A 26,698-nucleotide genomic window follows, 5' to 3' on the forward strand; every position below is an offset into this window, starting at 1 on the left:
CAGCCCAATCGCCTTCTAAATCCGGCCCGCGGACTGTCCAGGAATCAGCGTGTTTTTACATGAGTAGAATGTGTGGTTTTATTTAAAATGCATCTCTGGGTTATTTATGGGGCATAGGAATTTGTTCATATTTTTTTTCAAAATATAGTCTGGCCCCCCACAAGTTCTGAGGGACGGTGGACCGGTCCCCTGCTGAAAAAGTTTGCTGACCCCTGTGCATAATCATACGTCACAACAGAAGAGTACATAGATTTTGCCACTCCTGAATTATAATATTCTGATTATAATATAATATTCTGAAGCAGGAATTATAATATTCTGATTAAAAACCTTTCCTGCAGATTATATATATATACACATATATATACTGATAAAATATTTATTCATATAAAATATTACTTGATAATCCATCCTGTTTATCATTTCATCATCTGAAATGTGATCATTCGTCTGAAATCAGTGCTTATTTTTTTTATTTTGATGAAGAGTATTATAGTTCATGAAAGATTTGTGGAGTTGGCATAGAATAATCTCGGGGCTGCCAGTCCCAAAAGTTTGAAAATCATAAGATAACCTTTAGAAGAGGTGGTTGTTGTTTTTTTTTAGTTTGACTCAGATTTTTGTTATATTATGTATTTTAGTTTTGAGCCTTTCTTGTATATATTAATTGCTTTTTCTACACCCCAATTGTTTCATTAAATCTAAGCACCTTTCATTATTTTGTAATTTTTTCAGTGTACAGCTAGAAATTTGATTGTTTTAAAGATAACTTGTCTGATATTCTTTGGCTACTAGGGAGTTTGTAACAACTGCTGTAAACAAAGCTTTCTCTTTTATAATCTACCCACAAAGGTTTGAGAACTAGTATAGAATATAACTACACATAGCTCCAGAGATGTTAGGTGCAATCTTTATTTCAAAGCATAGGAGACACAAATTATACCTTTAACTGTACCAGCACACCTTGTTCTAGGAGTGTATGGATTTCTTTTTGATATATTTTTTTTTTCAGAATGCCAAACCCAGAGTTTTTTTGCTTGGCCATTATAGTTTATCATGTTAAAGTCAAGAGTGTTTGTACAAATAACCAAACTAAAAACTCTAGACTTTGCGCTCATTGTTCTGGGAATAAGACAAAATGTTTTGCAGTATTTCTTGACATCTTGAATAATTGAATGATCCCCACCAAGAAAAAAGAAGGGTGAGCTTTCGAAAGCTTATTAGCGTAATTACCTTTGAGTCATATGTATAATAAGTATCATTCCTTGTTATGGAAAGGTCAGGTGCAATTGCATCGGATGGCTTGCTTTCTAGCCTGAACGTCCATTGGGGATCTACAGAATGCTTGATGCTGATTCACACTACCTGTCCACAGAGGGGGGCCTATATGTAAAAGATTTGAGAATTTTAAAAATCCAACCTAAAAGAGAATTGGACAAATTCATGTAGATTAAGGCTGACAATGGCTCCTAGCCATGATGGGTATGTTATACCAACAGTATATGCCTCTGAGTACCAGTGGCTGGGAATCACAACTGAAGAGGGTACAGTTGCACTCAGGTTCTGCTTGTGGGTTTATGGGCATCTGGTTGGCCACTGTGAGAACAGGATGCTGAATCGTATGGGCCTTTGGTCTGATCCAGCAGCGCTTTTCTTATGTTCTTAAGCTCTTACCCTTCATGTGCAGAGAACCAGCTTTTTCTCAGTGCAGGCATTTCCCCAGTATTCTTCCTTTGACTAGTACTTCCCTTAGGGGATTTCAATGGAATAAACAAGATAGACTTATAACAAGTTTGTCAAGTTCCACAATTTACAGGCGTTTCTGAAAGCAACACATTGGAGTTTAATTTTTGTTGCTGGCCATTCGGTATTGTGCCACTGTAAGGAGTTTCAGTGGTTGCTCATGAGAAATCAGGCAAACGCAGAACTTCTAAACACTAAGTTCTTCCTCCACTGGGGGAAGATGACGAGCTGCTCAGCGGAGATGGGGGTTCCCGGTACTGAAACAGCCCCGGACCCGCTTGCAGCTTCGGCGAGGGCGATTTCCTGACAGCCACATAAGTTTTCTCTAATAATTATTTGATGAGACATGAGTCTCATTTACGTATAAAATGGCAAAATGTTATATGGACTATGGAGCCTAACAGGGTTGGGGCTCGAACCTTTTGATTTAGGGTGCTCATTGGACACAGTTTTCTAGAAGTTTTTACATAAGGGAGAAAGGCTGCTGGTCAACTGGCCAAATATCTAGGGAATGACAAGATTATACTCCGCAGAGAATTTTCCTGAAGTTCCTGTCTTTGTCCTGTTGCCTGAGCTCCTTAATCCTAGTCTCTCTGCATCCCATTTTTGGTATTCCCAAATTCAGTTTTAACCAGCTCATATAAAATCTGCTCGTTAATGCAGCTTTGCAACTAATAATAGAAGGAGCATCCAGTCCTCTATTATCTGATAAAGCCCCTCGCCTCCCTCTGTAGCGATAGCAATACTTAGAAGGGAGTCAGACCAGAGAAAACTACATATACAATCTTCCATGGTCTGGTGCTGTATTATAGTTTCATAGCTAAAGGGCATTTGTTCATTGTAACCAGTGAGACAAGCAGCAAACTTTAAAAAAAATCCTGGGATTTTGCAAAATGTATTTTTGATGAGGAGATGACATCCTGTGACGCGTGACACATTTTCTTCTACTGTATTAATCAACATTGTGTAAAATAAAATTTTTGAAACCTGAACTTTCCACCCAACACTAAATCATGGATTGTGGATGACAAGACTAGTGAGTATGAACAGGAAATGGTTGCGAAAGCACTATGCAAATAGCAATGAACGAAACTTGTAATATGTAAAAAAAAAGTTTCATGTAAAGATTGTCAGAGGGACCTTCAAAAGAGCACATTACTAAAACGGCTTTCACAAATACTTAGAAAGTAGTAGAAATTTTACTACTGTATTTCTAATAGGAGGCAAATCCGCTCCTTAAATAGAGTTTTTGGAAAGTACCGGTAACTAAACTCAGAATCTCCTTACATTTTACCTTTACCTTAATGTCTTGGAACACCTTAAGAATGAAAACTGCCGATCTTACTTGGTAATAACAACTGCTAAAGCAGACTGAACTAGATTCCATTCCTTTCTGTTATTGTCAGCAGAACTGTTTACCCGATCCAGGAGTTTAGTAATAGCACTGCACAGGTGTCTGCATTCATAACTGGAAGGCCACAAGACACCACTGAAGGAATTAGTTTGCCTGCAGAACATTTATGGGGGAAGAATGAGACAACAAGAGTTGAGTCTAGACTAGAAAGCTTGTGTGACTTGCCTTTCCCTCCCACCCACCCCTTTTAAAAAATTCACTCTTAAACTTACCCTGCATGCCAGTTTATGAATAAGCTGTCTTAGTTGTGCAGGGGAAATGATATTTTTCCATTCTTACTTTATACAGTATACTGTGAATTGGAGACCTAGACTAGTTTGTGATCAGTGTATTTCTTGCCCTTCTGGTTAAAGGGAAATACAGTGGTCCCTCAGTTTTCAAACATAATCCATTCTGGAGTACCATTTGACTTCTGAAACGTTCGAAAACCGAAGCATTTACTTCTGGAAGCATTTACCGTACTTCCGGAAAACTCAATACGGAAGCCGCGTGGCACGTTCGACTTCCAAAAAGCGTTCGAAAACCGAATCAGTTACTGGTACTTCCTGGTTTTTGGCATTCGAAAACAGAAACGTTCGACTTGCGAGACGTTCGAAAACTGAGGTACCACTGTAGTTAACAGTTGATTTCAATGAAAAGGGGGTGAGGAGCAGAGAGAGAGATCATGGACTTGGCAAGTTGATTAGTATTTCATTTTCAGTAAGCTTTTCATTTAAAAAAAAACTCAAGACAGAAGTGAAATAAGGGAAGACAGGGATAATACATCTAGCGGAATTTTTTGCCTCTTGAAACATGATTTTTTATAGACTTAGGCTGCCTTTTTCCTCTTGGGGTCCAGCAACTCTGCTTTCAGTGGCCAACTCTACCTGTCACAGTGTTTTCATTTATTTACAGGACCATGAGTTGTATTCAGCTAAGTCCCACACAGAGTAGAGTCATTAAAATAAATGAACTTAAGTTAGTTGTGATTATTTACTTCAGTGGGTCTACTCTGAGTAAGTCTAGCATCAAATACCGCCCTATATAATCTCCTTGCTGTAGACCATTTTAGTATTTCTGAGGAAAAGGCTGAGATAAGTAAGTGTGTGTGTGTGTGTGTGTGTGTGTGTTGCATCCCTTTTTTATTTTGGAAAAATTATTTATTAATAGTTATGATGTATAAAGTACCATACATTTTCTAGGCACTGTGGGCCTCCATCGTTATGACACCAGGATGAATGTTTCCTGTAGCAGTCTTCAGAAAACTAATTGTCTGATTTGGAATTGGGAAGCCATTTCCTTCTGGTCATTGTGGTTTATCTCACAAAGAGTTTTTGCTTTCTGCGTGTGTTTTATGCCACACATTTTCTGTCTTAGATAAACCTTTTTCTGTAGTGTACCTTGGCCCCATCTGTTTTCTCTTTCTGGCAAATAAATTATGGGAAATGTTGTCTAGTTTGTTAGAGACGTTTGTATATAGAGTTTGGTCCAGATAACCTTTTTGAAGCTCAGAACTTCACTGGAAATTGTTTTTCAAGAAATGTACAAATAATTCAGGGATCTATGATAATGGATTGTGTAATGGATTCAGGGATCCATGGAAAAGGAAGCTAAACTGTTATGGTGGCAGTTACCCTTTCGGAACACAAATAAGTTTTGGGATTGTCTAGGACAAAATGGGCATGGGCACAATATTGGTGTTCTTAATTGTAGGGTCCAATTACATTTTAATTTGGCTTGAGCTCGGGTTACTCATAGATCACGAGCTCCGTCTTCTATGAGCAATGAAGTATATAGTCCTTGCGAACAATAGACTGCAACTTTCTAAGTATAAACAAATTAGTCATTAGTAGGACTCTGTAGCTGGCAATTAAACATGAAGAATATACAGTAACTAACATAATAAGCTTATTGGTGAAAGGTTTTGTTAAAGTAGAGCTATTAAGTTCTTTTTTAAATCTCGTGTGTATCCTTGGGGTGCGTGAATTTAGGTACAATAAATGGATAGGCAGATGGTTTGAAATGCCAGCATTTAGTTAAGAAAATAGGAAACAACTACTATTAGACAGTACAGGTAACAGCCACTGTGTTAATCACACTCAGGGCCCATTGAAATAAATGGACAAGTTTACTCTTGAGTATGACTCACATTGGCTGGCACCTTGTTCGCTCTGTATTTAATATACAAGAACTTTGTTTTTGAAAAATCATTTAGCATTATGAGAATATTGCTGAGCATTGTAGCCTTAAACTTAGGTGTATTCTTTATAAGTAATAATAATAATAATAATAATAATAATAATAATAATAATAATAATTTATTTGTACCCCGCCCATCTGGCTGGGTCTCTCCAGCCACTCTGGGCGGCTTCCACCAAACATTAAAATACATTTAAAATATCACAGTTTAAAAACTTCCCTAAACAGGGCTGCCTTCAGGTATTTTCTGAATGTCAGGTAGTTGTTTATTCCCTTGACCTCTGATGGGAGGGCGTTCCACAGGGCGGGCGCCACTAGCGAGAAGGCCCTCTGCCTGGTTCCCTGTAGTTTTGCTTCTCACACATCCAATGTGCAGGAGTTGCCATCTTGAATTCAGGTGCGTCTGTGTGACACACCGGTACATAAATTAAATAGTGTTTCAACAATGCCATGCTTCCTCCACCCCACCCCATCCCAGTAGCCAAAGGTATCGGTGCCATGAGAATGCTGGAACTTCTGTGCTTCAGGTCTCCAAGCCCCATAAAGAGCTACATTTCCTTGGGGCAAAGCCCTGCACTAGTTCTCCAGGAAGGAGGGGATTTGGGTGTATGAGGAGAGATGGGAGTGCGATAATCTGCTGAGGACTCCTTTTTGCCACAACTTGGTTAAGGGAACTGTTGGTCTGAAAAGAAGTGTGCAGCCCACATTGGCTGGGATTTTGCAAATGCCGGTTCACATTTCACGGTTGAGAGGTGTTCCACTTTTTACCACACCCACCTTTTTGTGACTTCGTATTGCTAGATTGGCAGTTTTAAAATTGTTTTTTATGTAATTGTTTTTTATTATTTGTTTTGTAAGCTGCTTCAAAAAAAATTCTTAGGAAAAGTGGGGTACACACTTTAAAAAATAAATGATTTGGCAGTTGGCCAATGAAGAACATCAGAACTGAGCCAATATATGTCTGGAATTTGATGTTAAAGTAGAAGAAGTTATATTTTAATCTACCAGTAAAGATAGTTAGCCATACTTTATGGTTTCCTTCAGTCCTCTGCATTCCACTCTTAGTTGACAGCTGTACAGTAGTCCAAATTCATTTGTAAAAGAATGTGAGCTGAGCGTAGCCATTGGGCTATTAACATTTGCTCAAAGGTCGATTTGGAGCCAGGAAAGAGAAACTTGGAAGTAGTGCAGGCAGCATTAATGAAGCGGGAAAGGGTCACAAAAGTTTACAGCAAATGAATGCAGGCATTAAACAAAGATATTCATAACCTCCAAAGGTTCTATTCAAACCTTTAATTGGTTTCATAGCAGAATGAGTGTGGCCCTTTTATTGAATAATACTTAAAAGTGGAAGAGAGATTTTTGTTTAAAATTGAGAGGTAGCTTGCAAATTACAAGCCCTGTAAACTAGACACATCAGCCAGTTTATAAGGGCTGCTTCACACTTCATGCAACAGCATTACTTGTCGCAACTACAATGGTGTTCTCTCGGTGTTTCCTCCAGTAAACACATGAAGGCTAGATGCACATCCCTAAAAGCTAAAGGATGCACACCTGGGAACATCAGTTGGCTATATCTCCAAGAAACGGGGAATTTTGTTGGAGGCCCCCCCCCCCACCAAGTGTTTGTTGCATAAAGTGTTGAACAGCATTTAGTTTTGCTGAATTCAGTGTAGCAAGTGTGGATGTGTATACACACATGTAACATATGCACACAAGTACAGTCATACCTTGGAAGCCGAAAGCATCGGCACTCAAACATTTTGGCTCCCGAACGCCGCAAACCCGGAAGTGGGTGTTCCAGCTTGCGAACGTTCTTTTGGAACCCGAATGTCCGGCGTGGCTTCCTGCAGCCAATCAGAAGCTGTGCCTTGGTTTCCGAACGTTTTGGAAGTCGAATGGACTTCCGTAATGGATTCCGTTCAGCTTCCAAGGTTCCTCACATTCTCCACTTAGGAGTCCTTCCTGTAGCCTTTTGTTTTTTGTGCAAGTTCTTAAAAAAGAATCATTTCTTGTGATTCAAACTGACTGGACAACATTCACAAAGGGATTGTGAATCAGGTGGGGCTTACGGCTAGTTGCAGCCATTTTCCTGTTGAGATGACCGGGGGGGGGGATCTGCATGCTTTTAGTACAAGAGAGAATTTATTGCAGTCTCCAGGGAGGTGCCTACCACAAGGTTTGTAAGTGACACTGTGGGATGGATTGGTTTCATTTGATGCAGCCTGATGGCATAGACGAAGTGTTTGCATCTGTGCGCCTAACCATGTGCTCCCTCAACCATTGCCCCTCTTGGCTTAATGTGGTTGCACCTGTCATCTTTTTACAGTCTTTTTGGCACCTACTGAAGACCTTTCAACAAGCTTTTAAAATGGAGGCTGTCACCCCAGTTTTTACCTGCATTAGATTATATATGCAAATAATGTGTGTGTGTCATTCAATCACTTTGTGATGCTTCATGGGAAGCAGTTCATAAATAAATGTAACTTTATGTGTAACAGTACTTCAGATTTTTGTTTAACTGCACCTGCCAAGATTCCTCATCTGCATGAGTTCAGGAACCCTGTCTTCTTTTGCAGCTGGATACTCTCTTTTCTGAACTTCCCTTTCTTTAGGTGTTTCATTTAGTGCACAGATGGGGAGGAAGGATGGCTTGTGAATTATAAGACAGAAGGGGAAAGTGGGAGTTCATAGACTTATTCTTGACTTCAGAGGTTTCCTGTGGAATAAAATGAGTCACTAAATCTCTTCTTTAAATGGGTGGTTCCTGTCTGCTTGCCAGAAACTTGGTCAAGGGTTAATTCAGGGATACTCACTGGGCGCTGACATCTTTAGACTGGTGGGGCCACCTCCTTCCTGGCTGAGGGTTGTGTTAAGGCCCCTGCTTTGAAAGAATCAGCACCAGGTTCATACAAGTATTGCCTAAGTCTGACACTGAATCCACAGATTATTGGCTTCTTCTAAGCTTTTTGCTTTCAGACAGAATTAAGTGATCTTTAAATGAGTGAGAGCTTCACGTTTTTACGGTGGTGGTCAGGTGAATAGACACTGAAAGATGATGTTTATACACTGAACACCAAATTGCTTTCTTCTGTTCTTGCAGTCTGAAATATTGGTCTGTAAGAAGGAGGAGTACGGTAAGTACTAATAGCATGAACGGTAACATTTTAAAGAGTACATGATCATATGTTTTGGAGAAAGAATCACTTCTGCTCTGTCAGTCTGTGGTTGTGTCACTTTAGTTTTGCTTCCATGAGTAAGCCCAGAATGACCAAATCATGCTGAGTAATGCAAGACCAGAAATGGAGCGTGTGAATTGCCTTATATGGAAAGGCTTATGCTGCAATCATAAAGCAATGCCATCCAGAGGTTTTTATTTTTTATTTATTTATTTTTTGGGGGACTTGGCTGATAATCTTTCCATAAAGTTTAAACACAGGGGTCATAATCCAGTCAGAGCTAAGCACTTTCAGATCTGCTGAGTTCAACGAAGGCAGCATATACTGAACCTAAAAATATTCAACTCGGGCTAGATCAGGAATCTGGACCAAGGTTCATTCTGAGTGTGCAGATAGCAGTTCACCTTTGAAAAAACCCCAGAGAAGACAGATATGTTTTTGAACATAGTGTGCTGTTGGGAGTTTTCCTGTTTTTGTGAAATCTGCCACAGGATTGTTTCTCACAGTTATAAAATATTGTTGCTATTCACATTTTTGAGACTCTGTTAATCCTCAAAGGAAAAGTTAGTGAGGATGCGTTAAATAGTGAAGGTCACAGCTGCTTTACCTTCCTGTAGCACCATCCTGCTCTCTGAAATAACTATGGCTGAGAAAGAGAACCCAGCGCCAAATCTGAACTGGGAGCAGAACCCCATTCTCATGCCTTGAGCCATTGAGCCACTTGCAGCAGTGATACTGGACCTCGTTTTTCCATTGTTACCAAGTTATCACTGTAAGTTGGCTTCATATCAGACCAAAGTGAAAGCTTGCAATTAAAGGTAACTAACTAGTCTTCTATATTTGTCTTTTGTTACAACCCAGTTTCTAGTTATTTGATTTAGAAAAGTTGTATGAGCTAAACGTTTGTAATTGTAGTGAACAGCAAGGCTGCCCACAAAGCGACACAGGCATAATTCTCCCGCATGCTTTGTCATTGTGAGTTAATTGCATTTCACTCAGCAGGTAGCTTGTACATTCATGGTGTAAGAGAGTCAGTAAAATAAGCTAGGTTGACCTTGTAAATTTTGAAATTTATACCTAAGGTGAGTGTTTTAAAAAATTGCACTGTGGCTTTGGGAAAATTTCACATAGTTTGTAAACAAAAGTAGAACCGTTTCTAAAATTAGTGCATATGGTTCTTCTTAAGAGAAAAATACACCAAATGAACATCCCTGTGTATGTGCCTTGCTGAACACAGTGCGGTTTAGTATGTAATGTTTATTAGCTGTTCTGACAGTTAAATCAAGAAAAACATGGAATGGGAACTTGAATTCTTCATGTATAGAAAACCTTTTTCTAAAGGTTTCTTAGAGTGTATGAAAAGAAAAAGAAAAAAGCTTTAATGTGTGAGTGAGTTTGAAATGATCTGGAATTGCTTTGAATTTCTGGGAAGAGCAAGTACCCGGTAATTTGGTGGTGTTTTAGTGTTTAGAGTTTCACAATCCAGGCTTCCAGCTCTTGTTTTTTGCTCTTTGATTATTATTTTTAAGAGAGGATGAGGAGGAACAATTATAATGAGCAATAGTTTATGATGCATATGACTATTCAGCTCTTATGCTATAAAATCCTTTTATAGCTCTTATGCTATAAAATATCATCCTCTAGTTTGTCATTTCCACAAAGCTTGTCTGGTCAGTTTTCCTCCAGTTGGACTGTATAGTGAAATTAGCAAAACACTTCCAGTGGGCACAGTGAGGTTAACTAATGTTGGGTACAAAAACATATCATTAAACCGGTGCTTTTTGGGGGTGGGGACGACGCAGGGGTATGCATACCACCTAAACATTTTGTGAAACTATGTACTTTTGTCCATCTACTGTATTTATTTTTCCCGATTTGAACTATAAAATGGTGGTTTTCTTGAGTCAAAATTAGAGTACCCCTAAACTTTTTTTAATAGAAAAAATGTCATGCATTAAACTATAATTAAAGTATCTGCTACTGGATGTTTAAAATATTCTATTTGGCATTTCTAGCTTTCTGGGCAAGTTGACTGACTAGAATTTATTACTGTATTTCATAATTTCAAGTGGTGGGTATGTAGCAGTTAGTATGGGTTGTTAGATTGAATTCCTATTCTTGAGTTCTGACTAATGTAATTACATTGCAATTGGCTCAAATGCAAATATTTATCTGAAAGTACACTTGCATTTCTTCCTGCTGAAAACTGATCTAATTTCCATAGTAATTGAGTCATATCTTTTGCTCTCATGCTTCTTTCCCCTTCCTTTGAAAGGTGAAGTCATATGTACTTTGAGTATCTATAAAATCTCCTAGGAAGCATATAGTTTATAAATAGTAGTAGAAGAAGGCTGTAGCTGAAGAGTTGGTTGGATTAATCCTCCACTCGCTTCTTTTGTCCTCTTGGGGTTCATGAGTCATACTGCTTGCAATGGCAATAGAAGCCACAGGTACAGAATTCTGTGATCAGAATATAAACTCTATACCTAGCAGCTTGTGCCCTATGGCCCACATAGCCAAGCCTGCTTCCTTCCTTCCTTCCTTCCTTCCTTCCTTCCTTCCTTCCTTCCTTCCTGCCAGTAGGGCTACAGCTAGTCTTACTTTCTCCTTGATTCTTCCCTCGCCCCACCCTTCAGCTCCCATTTCCCACACCATAGAATTATAGAGTTGGAAGGGACCCCAAGGATCATCTAATCCAGTCCCCTGCAATGCAGGAATATTCAGGTGGTCTAGGTAGGGTAAAAAGGTAAAGGATTCCTGGATGGTTAAGTCCAGTCAAAGGCGACTATGGAGTTGCGGCGCTCATCTCACTTTCAGGCCAAAGGAACCGGAGTTTGTCCGCAGACATCTTTCTGGGGCATGTGGCCAGCATGACTACACCGCTTCTAGTGCAACTGAACACCGTGATGGAAGCCAGAGTGCATGGAAACGCCATTTACCTTCCCACCGCAGCGGTACCTATTTATCTACTTGCACTGGCATGCTTTCAAACTGCTAAGTTGGCAGGAGCTGGGACAGAGCAACAGGAGCTCACCTCATCACGGGGATTCAAACCGCCAACCTTCCGATCAGCAAGCCCAAGAGGCTCAATGGTTTAGACCACAGCACCACCCGTGTCCCCATCCATGCCCTATGTGGGGATTGAACCCATGACCTTGGCGTTATCAGCACCATGCTCTAACCACAAAGCTAACTCGTGTCATTATTCTTCATATTTCTGCTTTTCAAGCTGCCATCTGCTTCTTAGCTTCTCTTCCCACCCCCAGTGGACCGTTCCAGGTGAGAAGTGTTGAAAGATTTCTCCAGTCCTTTTTCATTCGCCGCCTTTTGCCTCCTGTTTCCTCGGCTGTTTATATTAAACCTCGTTCTATACCTGGCGGTATAAGTTCCCCCTCTTGGCCATTCACTTGCCTACAGGGTACCAAACTTCCTTCAACTTCCTTGGCTTTGACATCTCCATCTCTTAGCTTCCCTGCATTCTGGAACTTCTTTCCCGTCCTCAGCCTGTTTGTGTTAAAGCAAGAGTGCAGCTAAAAAGACAACTGTCCGTCGCACAGAAGTGGATTTTAAACTTATTTAGTTTCCTAAGCAGTTGAATGTTTCGTGCCATCCCAGCTGCTCAGCCAGTCAGTGTCAAGAATCTTCACCAGCCGTGTAGATTTTATTGAAGCAGTGACGGAACAAATGGTGGTGTGTTGTTAAGGATCTTTTTGTGCCCATAAAAATAAAACGGCTTAATGGAAAATAAAATGGCTTTGGAAACTGAATTGGATCTTCAAAAACTGGCTTGAAAAAATGTTCACAAATAAGTCAGAACTGTGTTGGGTTTTTTTAGGTTGTGGACCAGATTGTTGGTATCTACTGTTTAAAAATTCTTAGGAGATAGATTTTGTAATAGTGATAATCCCGTAAAGTGTTGGTTACAAAAAACTATAATTAAACTATAATGGAAGTATCTGGCTTTGGATGTTTAAAATGTTTAGTTTGGTGTGATTTTTAACATTCTGGCCACATTGACTAGAGTTTAATATTTCATAAATTGAATAGGTGTAAAGAGGTAGGGGTTTGTATGGGTGTTAGATTATTCTATCTTAAATCATTAAAAATGTATTTGTAAAGCTAGATACAATAAAGTGAAGCAATGCCTTTTAAACCTTACTAGCTTTACAGTGCAATCCTATATAGATTCTTATTCACCCTGTTTAAGTCCAGTGAACTTGCTCCCACATGAATGTGCCTGGGATTGCACTCTTAAATTTTGTAAAATTCCTTAGAAGCAGGGCATTAGAGACATCTGTTTAATTAAGATTCTGACTAGAGAGTATAGCGTGCATTTCAGTTTCTTCCATTGAATTCAATGGAAAGTTAAAGTGATGAGCTCGGGCTGCATTATGCCCTGTGGTTTTAGAGTACTGGAGAGGTCGTGAATGGGCACAAAGCCAGATTTTCTGCCCTTTGAAAGCAATGTCTCCTTCTAAGTTGTTGTTGTTGTTGTTGTTTTTAATAGTTATAAGTCACTGTCTGGTAATGTTCACCCCCCTGACTCAACTGGCCAGAGAGTAGTATAGTTATACTAACTGTGTTACTGGTAGAACTATAAACATACCAGTTCAGGTGCTGCCCTTGGGACAGTGGCAAGAGAACTTTGGCAGTAGGCAATTGAAATTCTCGTAAGGAGTCTTTTGAAGACGGTCCTGATTACGCACACTGGGGCAGCCGGCATTCAGACTTTTATTTACTTAGTTTCACAACAGGAAATGTGATCTTGTTACCGGGGTTGTTGTTTTTTTGTGTCTGTGAACTGCATGCACTCCTGATTCTGCAGTACTCAAGCATTTTACATCCATAGCTAGCACAACCTCTAAAGTGAGTCAGTAAGATTTTAACATTTTACCCTTTCAACAAAAAAAAATTATACATGGTATTATGCATTCTTCAGTGACTAAAGTTTTTGTAAAAACAAAACAAAACCGTTGCTCTGAGCAGGCTTATCATCCATATATCTGGAAATGAGCAATTTCTGATTAATTGTTCAAATTCCAGCGGTAAAAGCAGTTCATTAGGTCAAATGGTAGAGCCGCAATACTTGGCATAGTTTGATATCACCCCTTCCTCCACTCCATCACTTGCACCACTGCAATAGCATTAGCTCTGTATGGGATCCCAATCAGCTCAGGGTCTCCTCTCCAGAACAGGACTACACTTTTGTAATAAATGTATAGCTGTTTTCTATGCCTCCAGTTTTATAGTAAGTTTCAGTGTCAAGAGTACCCTTAGATCCCAAATCTAACAATGATCTCATTCTCCAAATGCTGAGCTTTATGTAGCCAAAATGGCAGCATCATATATTGGTAGGTTTGAGAGAACTCTGTGTTTTGTGGAATTACAAGCAAATACTTTTGTTTTTTTTTAATTCCACCCCCAGCCAAATGAGGAATAGCTTGAAATGGTGACAGTCTGTTTGGAGAGGGGTAAACTGGGCAGAGAGAAGAATGGATTGAAATGCTCTGGAAGACACACACACACACACACACACACACACACACACACACACACACACCAGAATATTGGGAAGTGTAATTTGCTAAGAGTGCTGGGAACCATAGCTATTTGAGAGGTAAACTACAGTTCCCAGGGGAGAGGGACTTTAAACATCTGGTATGCACACAGTCCTGGTTCCCCATTTCGAGAGGTAGCCATGTTAGGCTGCTGAAGCAAAAAGAACATATGAGTCCTGTGGCACCATGAAAAAACTAATCACAGAAAGCAAACAAAATAAATGTGATAGGCTTTATGGTGCCACAAGGCTCTTTGTTCTAGTTCCCCACATTTTTTATGAAATGAGTTTTTATCAGAAGACCTTTAACCTAACATGCCTATCCTTTGCTGTTCAGGATTATGGAGGCAGCCAGTGACTCAGTCGGAGCTGAAACTTCGGGTGTGGCAAGCTGCCATCACAACTTGTGGCAGTGGTCTGGCATGCAAGCCACGCAAAAGCTGCACAATTTGTGACCCCCGTGTATGTCACCATTAAGGTTTGGGTGTTTGTTTGCAGTAGTGAGCACTCCTCTCTGGCTTTCTAAAGTGAACCAAGTTCATCAGATGAGGTTTCCTATCAAAAAATAAAATAAAATTGAAAGTGGCCCTCCTTCTCTTGTAAAAAATGGCATGTCCTATGCTGCATTCCCTCTCACCTCCAACCCACAGAGAGATTACTTTGCTAGGAAGGGGTAGGAACTGAATTTGCTGCCAGGAAGCTTGGACGATGACACATTTGTGCAGTCTGGCACAAGCCGTTGCTGAGATCTGATACTCTTAACAGCCACCTACACTGCAGCTGATCCCGTTAATACATCTTCTTACTGCAGGGCTTTGGATCACAGTACTCCCTCCCTTCTGGACACTATTTCTCATGGATTATACTGGCTGTGTACTTGTCTACACGTTTTGTTATGGAGCACTGCTCTTTTTCTATAGATATCATATGCACAGAATTGGCATGTGTTCACAAATCATATCAAATTACATATTGAAAAGGCTGATCTCTTGGCAGAGTTGTAAAGGCTCAAGTAAATGGGGGAAAGAAGAAATAAAAGCAGATATAAGGGCATGCAGACAGAACAAGGAGCAAATACAAATTTTGTAACGGGGAGGTTGAGAAGCAACCAGGGGGGGGGGTAGAGAAATCTCCCAGGGAGGGGGGAAAGGGGAATGAGTGTAAAAAGGATGTGAGATGTATGTTTTTGTCTTTGTCTATGTAACTTTTGTGTATTTTTTTTCTATTTTTGACTCTGTAAGGCTAAAAATAAAAGGTTAAAAAAAAACAACTAGCTGTGCCAGTGGAGGTGGCTATAGAGTGCCAGTGTCTCATATTGATCAAAAGGGGCAAATGCATCTAATAAGTAACAAAACAACAACTAAAAACAATCAAGACAGAAAAAGGGGCTGGGTGATAGACGCACATAAAACAAGCAACAATTTTAATATTTTAATTGTGCTTTTCCCCTTTCTTAATCCAATGTAGACTCTGCAGAGTGGAAATATAATTGTCCAGGTAGATTTCTGTCAATCCTATTAATGCAACACTATTTGTGTTTAAGTGTTACTGCCTAATCAAAAGTCAGCCTGGTTTCCCCCCCCCCCCCTTTGTCAGCAGACCAGATTTGTTGGTATTTTTTTTATTAAAGATTTTCTTGATTTACAAAGGTAGTGCAATGTCTCTCTCGTATTTTTCCATATAACATTTTTACAAATCAGTTTTTGTTGTTGAGACATTAGGAAGAAAAGGGGGAGAGAGGTGGGTGAGATAGGGAGATTGGTGGGGTAGGGTGATTTTTCTGTTTTACTTAATATGAGTAGGGTTTGGTGTCAGCGTTGTTTGTGTAGGTTGTCTGTTGTTGGCGTCGGGTGTGATTGTGCATTTGTGGTTGGCTGTGGTGATCTTTGGTTTCCTGTGTGAGTGGGGTTGGTGGGTGTTTTGGATCAGGTTAGCCATATTGATTTGTATGCTGTCGGTAGATTTTTTGTCATTGTCTTGTTGGGCTGTGTGTGTGATGAAGGGGAACCATACCGGGGTGAAGGTGTCTTCTTCTGTTTGTCCCCTAGTCAGTTTCAGGTTACTGGTTAGTTTTTCTAGTAGGGCTGTTTCCCATACTACTTGGTACCATTGGTCCATGTTTGCTCCTGTCAGGTCTTTCCAGTGAGCCTGGTTTTTAGAGGGCCAAAACCTTATTGCTGGATTAGCTGATCTTCTGCCGCTTGGACAAAACTTCAGTTTGTTAGCCCACATCCAATCCGTTACTAATCTTGGATGCCCATTAAGAATCTCCCCCTTGACTGAGTTGGACATCTCAGTAAGGCTATGGCTTTTGAAGTCAGCTCTGTAATTCAGTAGGTTTACAACATACAAAGTGTTAGTATTACTGGGGGGAAAGCCGTAACAGAATGCACTATTGTGAATATAGTGATGAAAAAATATTTTCAAAGCCTTAAGTGATTTACACCTTACTGTAAACTGCAAAAGGGTGAAAGTACCAGCTTGAGCTCAGACTGATAATGTCTTTGTGCTGCAGTTTGGTTTTAGGAGTTGGGATTTTTTTTTTTATCTTTTCTAGTCAGAGCCGGACTTGGTATTGTTATTGTTTTTCTGTGGGGGGTTTTCTGCTTGCTTACACAAGATGCAAGAATCTTGTTTATTACTTCATAGAATTTGGCTGTAACAGAGCATCTACGCACGTAACTATCAGTAAACATTTTAGTATTTGGCACCGTTTCAGATATAACCTTGAAATCTGTTCAGGAATTGCATTTTAGCCACTCATATGCCATTGCAGAGGCTGTCATGTGCTACTGTGGTCAGACTTTGGCTAAACACGATGATCAAAGTCTTGACGATTCATTGGAAGGCAGCCAGTTGTAGGATTGTTAAAACCCTGTGACTCAGTTGCTTCTTTGAACTCTTGTTCTGGGCTGTGCAGTCAAGTCCAAAAGTGAGGAAGTATTTGGATTGGCCAAAGAAAAGGGATTTGAGATATATATATATATATATATATATATATATATATATATATATATATATATAGAGTGTCTTTCTTCTGCTTTTGAATAACTTATATTCTCACATCACTGCAGATTTCCAACACAGAGACACCTTCTGTAGATGTATTTAGAGCTTAGAATTTAGAAGAAATTACATAATATTTTGAAAAATGCCTTTGAAATATTTTTTTAAAAGATGACGTTGTTCCATTCCTCTTAATTGATACTGGCACAAGCAGATGTGGGCAGATGAGATAGTGGGGATCACAAACCTAATTTCACAGAGGAGCAACTGAAGAATAAAACACTTTGTACATTCATGTTGGAGAACTATTGCTGTTGATGATAATGATGACTTATTGTCCCTTCTTATTTTTTTAAGGTAGTGAAACAGGTAGATCTTAAACAGAGGTCAAATTCCCTTGGAAGTTTCCCTTTGTAACAAATTTGAAAATGAAAATGTCTGTGGTTATGAACTGGAATAGCTGTTAAACTGAAAATTTATGTCTATAAACACAACATTCCCAATAGTTTTTGCTGCTTTATTACAGTACTGTACTGTGAAATCGTTTTTTCTTTCCAGCTTAGTAGCAACCACAGATCAAAGACCATTTGAACAGATGGATTTTCTGAACAACCATCGCCAGTGTTAATCAGAAACCATTGTTGATTTGTAGAAAAATAACCAATTGGCTTTTCTTTACAGTGCTTGAAAGAGCTCAGTGAAAATGTCTAGCAAACCATCCGGCACAACAAACAACATAGCTCAGGCCAGAAGAACTGTTCAGCAGTTGAGAATAGAAGCTTCTATAGAAAGAATAAAGGTAAGAAGAACTTATTCATACTCACTGACAATTGTTTAAAGCAATACATTTTAGTTTATTTAAATCTGCTTTAGAAAGCAAACAATCCTTTCCCCCGCTGCTTTATTAATAATAATAATAATAATAATAATAATAATAATAATAATAATATACTGCCCTGTACCTGGGGGTCTCGGGGTGGTTCACAGAATAAAATCAAGATATAAAACCACAAAAAACCTAATAGAAATCAAAACAACAACCCAATAGCCCCCCACCCACCCACCGACAAAAAACACATTCTGAAAGGGTGTCAATAAGATTAACCACAGGCCAGATTAAAAAGGAACGTTTTTGCCTGGCACCTAAAGGTGTATAATGAAGGTGCTAGGTGAACTTGCCTGGGGAGAGTATTCCACAGACGGGGAGCCACTGCAGAGAAGGCCTGTTCTCGTCTTGCCACCCTCTGAACCTCTCAAGGAGGGGGCACACGAAAGAGGGCCTCAGAAGATGATCTCAGGGTCTGGGTAGGTTCATAAGGAAAGAGGCGGTCCTTGAGGTATTGCAGTCCTGAGCATAGCTGTCAACTTTCCCTATTTTGCGGGAAATTCCCTTATTCCAGTGCCATTTCCCATTGCAAAAAAAGGGAAAGTTGACAGCTATGGCCGTTTCCCAATGCAAAAAAAAAGGAAGTTTGACAGCTCTGGTCCTGAGCCGTTTGAGGCTTTACAGGTCAAAACCAGCACTTTGAAGTGGGCCCAGAAACTAATTAGTAGCCAGTGCAGTCGGAGCAGGATAATAATAATAATAATAATATTTATTATTTGTACCCCGCCCATCTGGCTGGATTTCCCCAGCCACTCTGGGCGGCTTCCAACAGAAATCAAATACAAAAATATCAAACATTAAAAACTTCCCTAAAAAGGGCTGCCTTCAGGTTTTTTCTGAATGTCAGGTAGTTGTTTATTTCCCTGACCTGTGATGGGAGGGCGTTCCACAGGGCGGGCGCCACTACCGAGAAGGCCCTGTCTACTGTTAAGAACAGGCAGTCCCAGAGAGAAGTGATATCTTTCTCTTCACATATATTGGGATTGTGTTCACATATGTATGTGTGCCATCAGTGTGAATTTAGTCGAGAATTGTACTTAAAAAAGAATGCCACTGTGTGAAAATTGATGTACATACTGAGTAGAAATGTACACCAATTAAGAACACCAGGAAGAGATTTTGTTTATCGCCCTGTCAGTGCACATAATCTCCAGTGATAAAATGAGGAATATGCAAAACATCTGACCATCAATTGATTCTTTCACATCTTGTTTTCTTTGCTGGTTTCTGCTGCTTTTGATTATTTTACAAAGGCATGCGGTATTATTCTAAATCCATGTAAGGCTCAATCAACATGAACTTTTTTCTGCCTCTTGGGAATTCCCCCCCCCCCACACACACACACAAAACGTAAACATATCACTTCGAAATCTCATAAGATTTTGCTTGTTGGCTGTTGTTGGCAACCTGCTCCATATTTACCGTGTCCCTTCTCACACATTCCTCAGGTGTCGAAGGCATCGGCAGATCTAATGTGCTACTGTGAGGAGCATGCCAGGAAGGATCCTTTACTAATGGGAATACCTGCTTCGGAAAACCCCTTCAAGGATAAAAAGACCTGCACTATCCTATAGGCTAAGCAGCAAAATGCAAAATGCCTTCAAGACCCTCCCCTGCAACCGAGCAGATCCTTAGAGAAGTAACCCGAAGGTTACCTGGTATCAACCGCATAAAACAGCAACTCATTTACATTTTGTGTTAAAATGAACTTTTAAGTTTTCTAAAAAGGTCTCTTTTCTTTATAGCATTCTAAATGGGGATGCAAGGTTTATAAAGTTACTTCTTGTCAATGGAATGGTTCTAAGAGCATAGTTGGGAATTGGATTATGTTGGCTTTGGGGGTTATAAAGAGAGGGTTGGGTTGGGTTGGGTTGGGTTTTACTTAAAAGTGCAATGAGTGTTCACAGTTCCAGGTGTGATGTTGAACAATCAAGACCAAAGTTGCCTGAGCTTCATTTTCCGACTAGTGAGGCAGACCAGCGTAGAGTCCTAATCAAGCTTATTTTTAACATTTTGATTTTATACCAGCATATAGCCTTGTATATGTAATTGGTGTCTGTATCTATGGTCCGTGCGTATGTTTGTTTAGATATATACACACATTACCAAGTGCATTCTTTAAATACTCCCTTCAAAGTTTATTGCTGCATTTATCAATAACCCCTGCAGTTCATGCCTTTTACCATCAAGTATGTCTTAAGCTTTTTCACAATGTCTTAAGGACTTGTAGACTTGTACTTAGTATAAATTCTTGTTCTCGAAATGATTTTGAAAGGTAACATTTATAGCCTTTGGTTCTTCTGCCTTCTCGCATTTCCTCTGAAATTTGGACTGTCACACATGGATTCTGAAAATGGAGTCTAGATAAGTTTCTCCTTTTTCGTTGTGCTTTAAGGGGGAATCTGCCACATACCTTTCCTACACACTTCCCTGTTGTGTTAATTTTTCGGTAAGCATCCAGGATATTTTCTCTCTCTCATTGCTAAATTCACGCCTATCAAATGCCAAATAATATCTACAGAGGAGTGGGAGACTCTGGGTGCAATCCGTGGTGCTATTGCTTCTGCACGAGGCCTATGGAAAACACTGGTGGTTGTGCTGAGGAAATGCTTGAAGGGTTGCAGCAATGCACAGTACTAAATCTCTGATGAATGTAAATGGTATTAAAATGTTTGTGTAGCCTCCCTGTGTTGATGGAATACTGAGTGGAATGAATCAGTATCGACTTCTTCTAAGCCCAGGTATGTATCGGTATTCTGTGCGCTGCCAGTCCCTTCATGTTTTTAACTTTGTGGTCTGCCATAGCTGTATATTTGCAGAATGTGTTAAACATTTGAGGTTCAGGGTTGTTCCATGTGCAAGGAGACTTGAGATGCATGGCTAGATACAACCTTAGCAATGCTCAGGTAGCACAGAAAGCAATGCCACTCAACGTTGTTTTTACAGCAAGGCCCAAAGGTTTCCATCTTCAGCCAAACCTCCCTAGTTGCAAAGAACTAGAATTCTCACTTTAAACTAACAGGAGTAATAGCTGGTTCGCGGCAGATGGGGGACGGATGGACCCCAAAAGACCTGACTTCACTGTGACTGGATCCTGAGAAGCTGGCTGCAGAGCCAGCAAAGCAAGGTGCCTATTCCACTCCATAATGCTCTGCAATATATTAACTTGAAATTGCAGGAGCAGGGTCTTGCAGATTTCTGTCTAAAGGCAGATTTGGCCTTAATTTCTTTCAGTACTGCTCTATAAACTTTCACGCTGATTTTGCTTGCCATATACTTCAGTCTGCCCTCTCAAAAGGAATGTATGTTTGTTGATAATATTAATTAATTTGACTGCAAATAATCTGTATTTGTGCTACCCATTGCGGCCATTTCACTTGCTACCCAAAACGTAGTTAATGGCTACTTCATCAAGAACCAGGATAACAGGTCCTACGAAACAAATACTCCCGATTACGCATTTTTAAATAGCTGCCTTCCTTTCTCTGTTGGTTTATTTCAAAATATAGGGCAGCTTTTGATTTGTGAGATACCCAGATCTGTCTTTCTAAAGGCTGATTTACACATTCATAATATTACATGGGCAGTCTCGCATTTTCTGTAGGCTTGTTCGCATTGAATCAGTCATGCCAGTACAAGCATGGGTCTGAGTCATGACTTTACTACATACGAAGATCTTTAAAAAGTATGTCAAATGAGGATGCAGTGTCTTGCCATCTTGATACCCATTCATAGAACTAGTTCAGCACCTACAAATCAATGGGGGATAAGTGCATATAGGGTTGCAGTCTTAAATGTGGAGAAGTGCATGGGCACAATTGTTATGTAACTGTTTCCTCAGAGTGTTTGTGTCTTATACTGGACCAAAAGCTGGAAGAAAAAAATCCTGTCTCAGTGTCTTAAAATGATGCTAGCTCCTTAAAAAATGGAATTAATCCTAGGAATGTTATTCTCCTTACCCCCAAGCTATTGCAGTTTTTAATTCATTAAATTAATGGAGGGTTGTTGTTGTTAAAATAGAAAAACAAAAAGATAGTTTTCGATGCATTAATCTACCGAATTGATTAATGCATCGAAAACTATCTTTTTGTTTTTCTATTTTAACAACAACGATCCTCCATTAATTTAATGAGTTAAAAACTGCAATAGCATATTAAAATGAAGATGCTATGTCATCATTTGCAATCATTTTTAATTGCTTGCATATTAAGTTTAGGTGTTTTAATTCCACAAAGTGCACCACTACACTGTCACCAGCAACTGCTGCTGTATATGCTTTATTGCACAATAAATTTGGACACATTCCATTGTTGCAGGCGAGAAATTTAAGCTGCGTGCTTTGCTCCCTGCCTTCCATTTACACTCCATTTTGCTTGAGATAAGCCATGTCCTTAAACCTTACAATCAAAGAATCAAACATGACACAGTGCCAATAGAACCCATTTAAAATATCTTCAAATTACAGTATTCAGTTCCCAAATATGTAAAGCTTAAATGCTGCATAAGTATTGCATACCTATCGTCAAAGTCAGTTCCGGCACTTGCCGACCTAGGCAGCTGGCATGGTTCCAGCTGGACAACCATTCTCTCTGTCAGAAAACACTCATGCTGGTTAGAGTAAGATTTGCAGGAAAGATGGAAAAGAAGTCTACGGAAGCTGCATTGCCACTGTCCAATGCCTTTCCTATTTTCTAATCTCTCATCTCCACTCCCACCCCCTAATTTTCCTTATGTATGCCTAGAGGTGCGTACCCCTAGATGCCAGACCCATTTTCTGGGTTTATTTTGTTTTCCTTGATACCAATGCTATTATAATCTTAAGTGTATTTTAAAACCCTTTTCGCGTGTTTGGCATGCTCATGTGTTGCAGCACCAGGACAAAATAGCTTGGATCCAAAGGTGCTCTTTCGCACATGGCAGAAGGTGTTTTGTGCTCCTAGATGGGCACTATTTTATACCTCATGCTAAAGAGTTGCGCAAGAAAAGTGAAATTATGGCTGCAATCCTGTACCTGCTTACCTGAGAATAAGTCCCACTGAACTCAATGAGACTTTCTTCTGAGTAGACAGGTATAGGATTGTGCGGTGAGGCTGCAATCCTAGATACACTTACTGTGGAGTAAGCACCACTTAATCATAATAGGACTTACTTCTGAGTAAGTACATAGGATTGCCGGGCATACCTAAAGCTGATGGTTCTGTTTAGACTAGCGATTGCATGAGAACTGTTCTAGAACTTGACTGTTGGAACACTCTGCGACCTGCCAGCTCTTACAGCACAGAGCTAGTAGCTATTTTACTTCTGCTCACGGTGCTTTGGATCCAAACCAATATTTTCACCAGCAGTGCTTTAGAACTGTATTATACATAATGTATTTTACTAACTGAAGGAGAGTATTAAAAATGTCATGTTGTAAGCTGTGGGAACACAATTTTAATTAAGTAAAAATTGTGCCAACTTTGCATGCAGAAATGCCTTTTGACTTTCTCTTTAAAACACATGGTTTGAAAACTTTCACCCCAGTATTGGTTTCTTTTTCAGTTTTGGACCTTTCATGGTTTTTAGTCACAGAACAGCTGTAAACACAACACCAAAATACAGCTAGCTGCTTCAGGACACTTATCAGATTTTAGATAACTGCTAAATGCATTATCACATTTTTCCAGCCTACCGATAATGGCATATTGAAGAGTCAAAAGCATACATTGCTTTTTTGTGTGTAAAGCAAACTTTGAAGTGATGGTTATAATCATAATGCAAAGCGTAGAAAATACTGCCGTCATATGCAATCCCACTTCTCATTTTCCATTTATTTCTGTGGGGCTTGTATGAGGCTCCCATAGACCACAATGTTGCTTAGATAATTGCACCTACTAGAATTCAACAGGGAAAACTGAACCAACCAAAATAATTACTGCTAGACCACTGAGGTTTTGAAATTACAGACTATGATACTTAACAAGAGTTTTCAACAACTGTACCACTACACTGCGTCTTCATGCTTTGATTAGAAATGCCTCAGAAGTAAAATACTACTCCAGTAAATGCTTTGTTTTCTTTTTTGGTCTTTTATTATTTTAAAAAAATTGTAATCTGCTTACTTCTTACAGGCATCTTCTCTGAATCGTTTTCACAAAATATTGCTTGTATTATCTTTGTAATCCTAGATTGACAAGAATAATACCATGATTTGCCTTTGGGGCGGGGGGGAGGGGCAGAAAAGGATTTGTGAAATTATTTTAATAGAGCTAATTTGTTTTGTTTTGTTTCTGCCTTTCACAAGCAATCGTTCTCTAATAAGATTGCATACCTTGTGCATCTGCATACAACCTGATCTTTTCTTAAAAGATGGCTTCTGGTTGCCATTAATAGAGGGGTTAAAAAAAACCAACCCTGTAATTAAGATACTTGTTCACAATTAATATAGTACCATGGATATGAAACACTTTAATTAAACATCACTTCTTTTCATACGGTTCTCTGTTTTTCATTGTAGTTCAGTTGACTTCAGTTATGCTGGTGGTGACCTGCCTATATTCTAACACTGCTGATGTGACACCGTGTTGTGGCATTGTGGTGCAGCTTTATCAGTTGCGAGGGCTGGGGAGTGTGGCTTTCTGTGTTGTGCATGAAGGCCAAATAAGGCCAGTGGAGTTGTGAGTTCAGAATCCTGTGTTCCACTGGACTTCTACAAATTTGACCTGTCGTTTGCTTTGAATCCATGAGATTGTAGGTTCAAATCTCAAAAGAGTCCTGGCTAAAAGGGAAGCTGGTTTCTGTTCCTCAGAACACATCCTTCCAAGTTCAGCCCCTTTATGCAGACTCCCAGAAGAAAGAGCCACATTTGCAATCTGTGTTCCTGAAAGTGCAGTGAACAGGCGGGAAGAATGACTGAGTGGCATAAAAAGACCTAGAGCAAAATGAGAGTCATACACAGGAAGGAGCAGTTGCATATATGAGGTTATTGTATCCTCACTGACCTATTCTTCAAGGTGACTCGTTTTTCTCCAGCCATCTTCATCCCATCAATTTAACTCACTCTCTTGCGTTAATAGATTTTGTGATTATGTCCCATGCATTCATCAGTACATACCTGGATTTCACCTCCATGTTTTGCAGCAGGACTGCTTGATTCAGGGAGACGTTGAGCTGCTTGGGCCTGCACACAGTCATTCTTTATGAATGTTCCAATGGGACTGCCATAGGTAACATACATCCCGTCAGACTTAATACACCTGGTGGCAGTAAAGTCAGTGTGCCTCCTTCCATTCTGTGTGCCCAACATGAAGACAGTTATGGTGAATAACAAGCTGGAGGGGCGGGGGGATACTAGCCATCCAAAGAACAGAAATGCAACTGACCCAGACAGTTTTTATTGAACAGCATCAGTGATGGAGTGAATGCTGACAGCACCACATGGGGAATGGGATTGCCACATTGCTGTTTCTGCAGGGCATCTGTGCCTGAGAAAGCCGCTTGCCGAAGGAGCAACAGGTTCAGCTTTCCCATTCACTGTCTTCTTGTGCTGGGTCCCAGTGTACCTGGCACACTGCTGCCTATCAAGCTCTCTAGAAAGTCACTGAGCCCTGAGAAGATAAACACCACCCCCACCCAAGGGAGCAGTTGCTTCCCCACTGGTGGTTGCCGCTGCTGAAAGCTTCACGTGCAGTCTGCATGAAACTCTCGATGTGGAACTTCCTTCCATGTGTGCATGTTGGTTGTCCACCTAGTTTGTGGGAAAACAAAATCCTTTGGCGTTAGTAATGACCAACAGGTAGAAACTGCAACATATTGTATTCTGACGTCTGGTTAAATGCCCATGACCACACACAGGTGCCTTCCCACTTGCCCCAGATCCATTTCTTACTCCTCCTATTGATAGCCTCCTGGTGTCAACATTGAAGTGCTACCTGTTAAGCAGGCTGATATGGGCATCCAGTAGTTGCTTATTCAACCTGTGGTTGCTGTTCTGCTCGGTGTGCCTGCCTCTAGTCCAGCAAGAAAGAATGGGTTGGGGACAGCAGTGGCAATCGGTGGAGTGGAATACATGGTGTCTGCTAGCAAAAGTTGGGGACATTCCATTGCTTTCACCAGGGCATGATGGGAGCTCACCTGGATTTTGGCAGTCTGCAGCCTACAGAGGTCCCTTCTTACATTGCATATATTTCTGTGTGAAGGCTCCTGCTGCAGCCTGTTGTGTAAAAAAGGCTTGTTAAGCTAGCCTTTCCCCTGCTCTCAAGGCAGTAGGAGGCAATTCTCTGACTGTGAATAATCTGCTTGCTCATCACTGTGCAGGGGGGGAGTTGGAATGAATGATTGAGCTGCAGAAGTCTTCTGAAAAAGCAAGTGGTGTTCATTTGCCCTTCCCATCTTTCCCCCCCTCCCTGGCTCTGGCATATTCGTTATTTGCATCCAGAGAATGCATGCTATACACCACTGGTGTATGTTTTGTGCATGCGGCTTTAACATGTTTCAATTAGACACGCCTGCAGTAAGATCCAAGGGCATTCTCCTCCTGCAGCATTCCTAATGTGTACAGAGCTCCAGTTCTGTGTGCACGGAGGATAAGATGGTCGGAGCTGATACCTTTCAGGTTTTCGTTTCGGCAGTTTCAACTGATGTGATGACTTAGCAAACTAGTTTTCAAGTTTTTGCAGCTACACACATAATTTAGCTGCAGTTTCATCAGCAGTTAGTCATAGTTCTTTAACTGCGTGCAGGATTCTCGGCCATCT

At 40.2% G+C, this 26,698-nt stretch overlaps 1 protein-coding gene across 2 annotated transcripts in view; it reads left to right on the plus strand.

Moving 5' to 3' along the window:
* Window positions 1–21,836, plus strand: part of GNG12 (G protein subunit gamma 12) — a 39,856-nt gene extending 18,020 nt beyond the window's left edge. For both annotated transcript variants that reach the window (XM_033151847.1, XM_033151848.1), the window contains 2 exons: window positions 17,759–17,876; window positions 19,412–21,836. In XM_033151847.1, the coding sequence (XP_033007738.1) occupies window positions 17,781–17,876; window positions 19,412–19,537 (222 nt within the window). In that variant the 5' untranslated portion in view covers window positions 17,759–17,780 and the 3' untranslated portion in view covers window positions 19,538–21,836. The remainder of the gene's footprint in view (window positions 1–17,758; window positions 17,877–19,411) is intronic.
* Window positions 21,837–26,698: the final 4,862 nt, after the last annotated feature.

This window comes from Lacerta agilis, chromosome 6, assembly GCF_009819535.1.
Source record: "Lacerta agilis isolate rLacAgi1 chromosome 6, rLacAgi1.pri, whole genome shotgun sequence".
NCBI lineage: Eukaryota > Metazoa > Chordata > Lepidosauria > Squamata > Lacertidae > Lacerta > Lacerta agilis.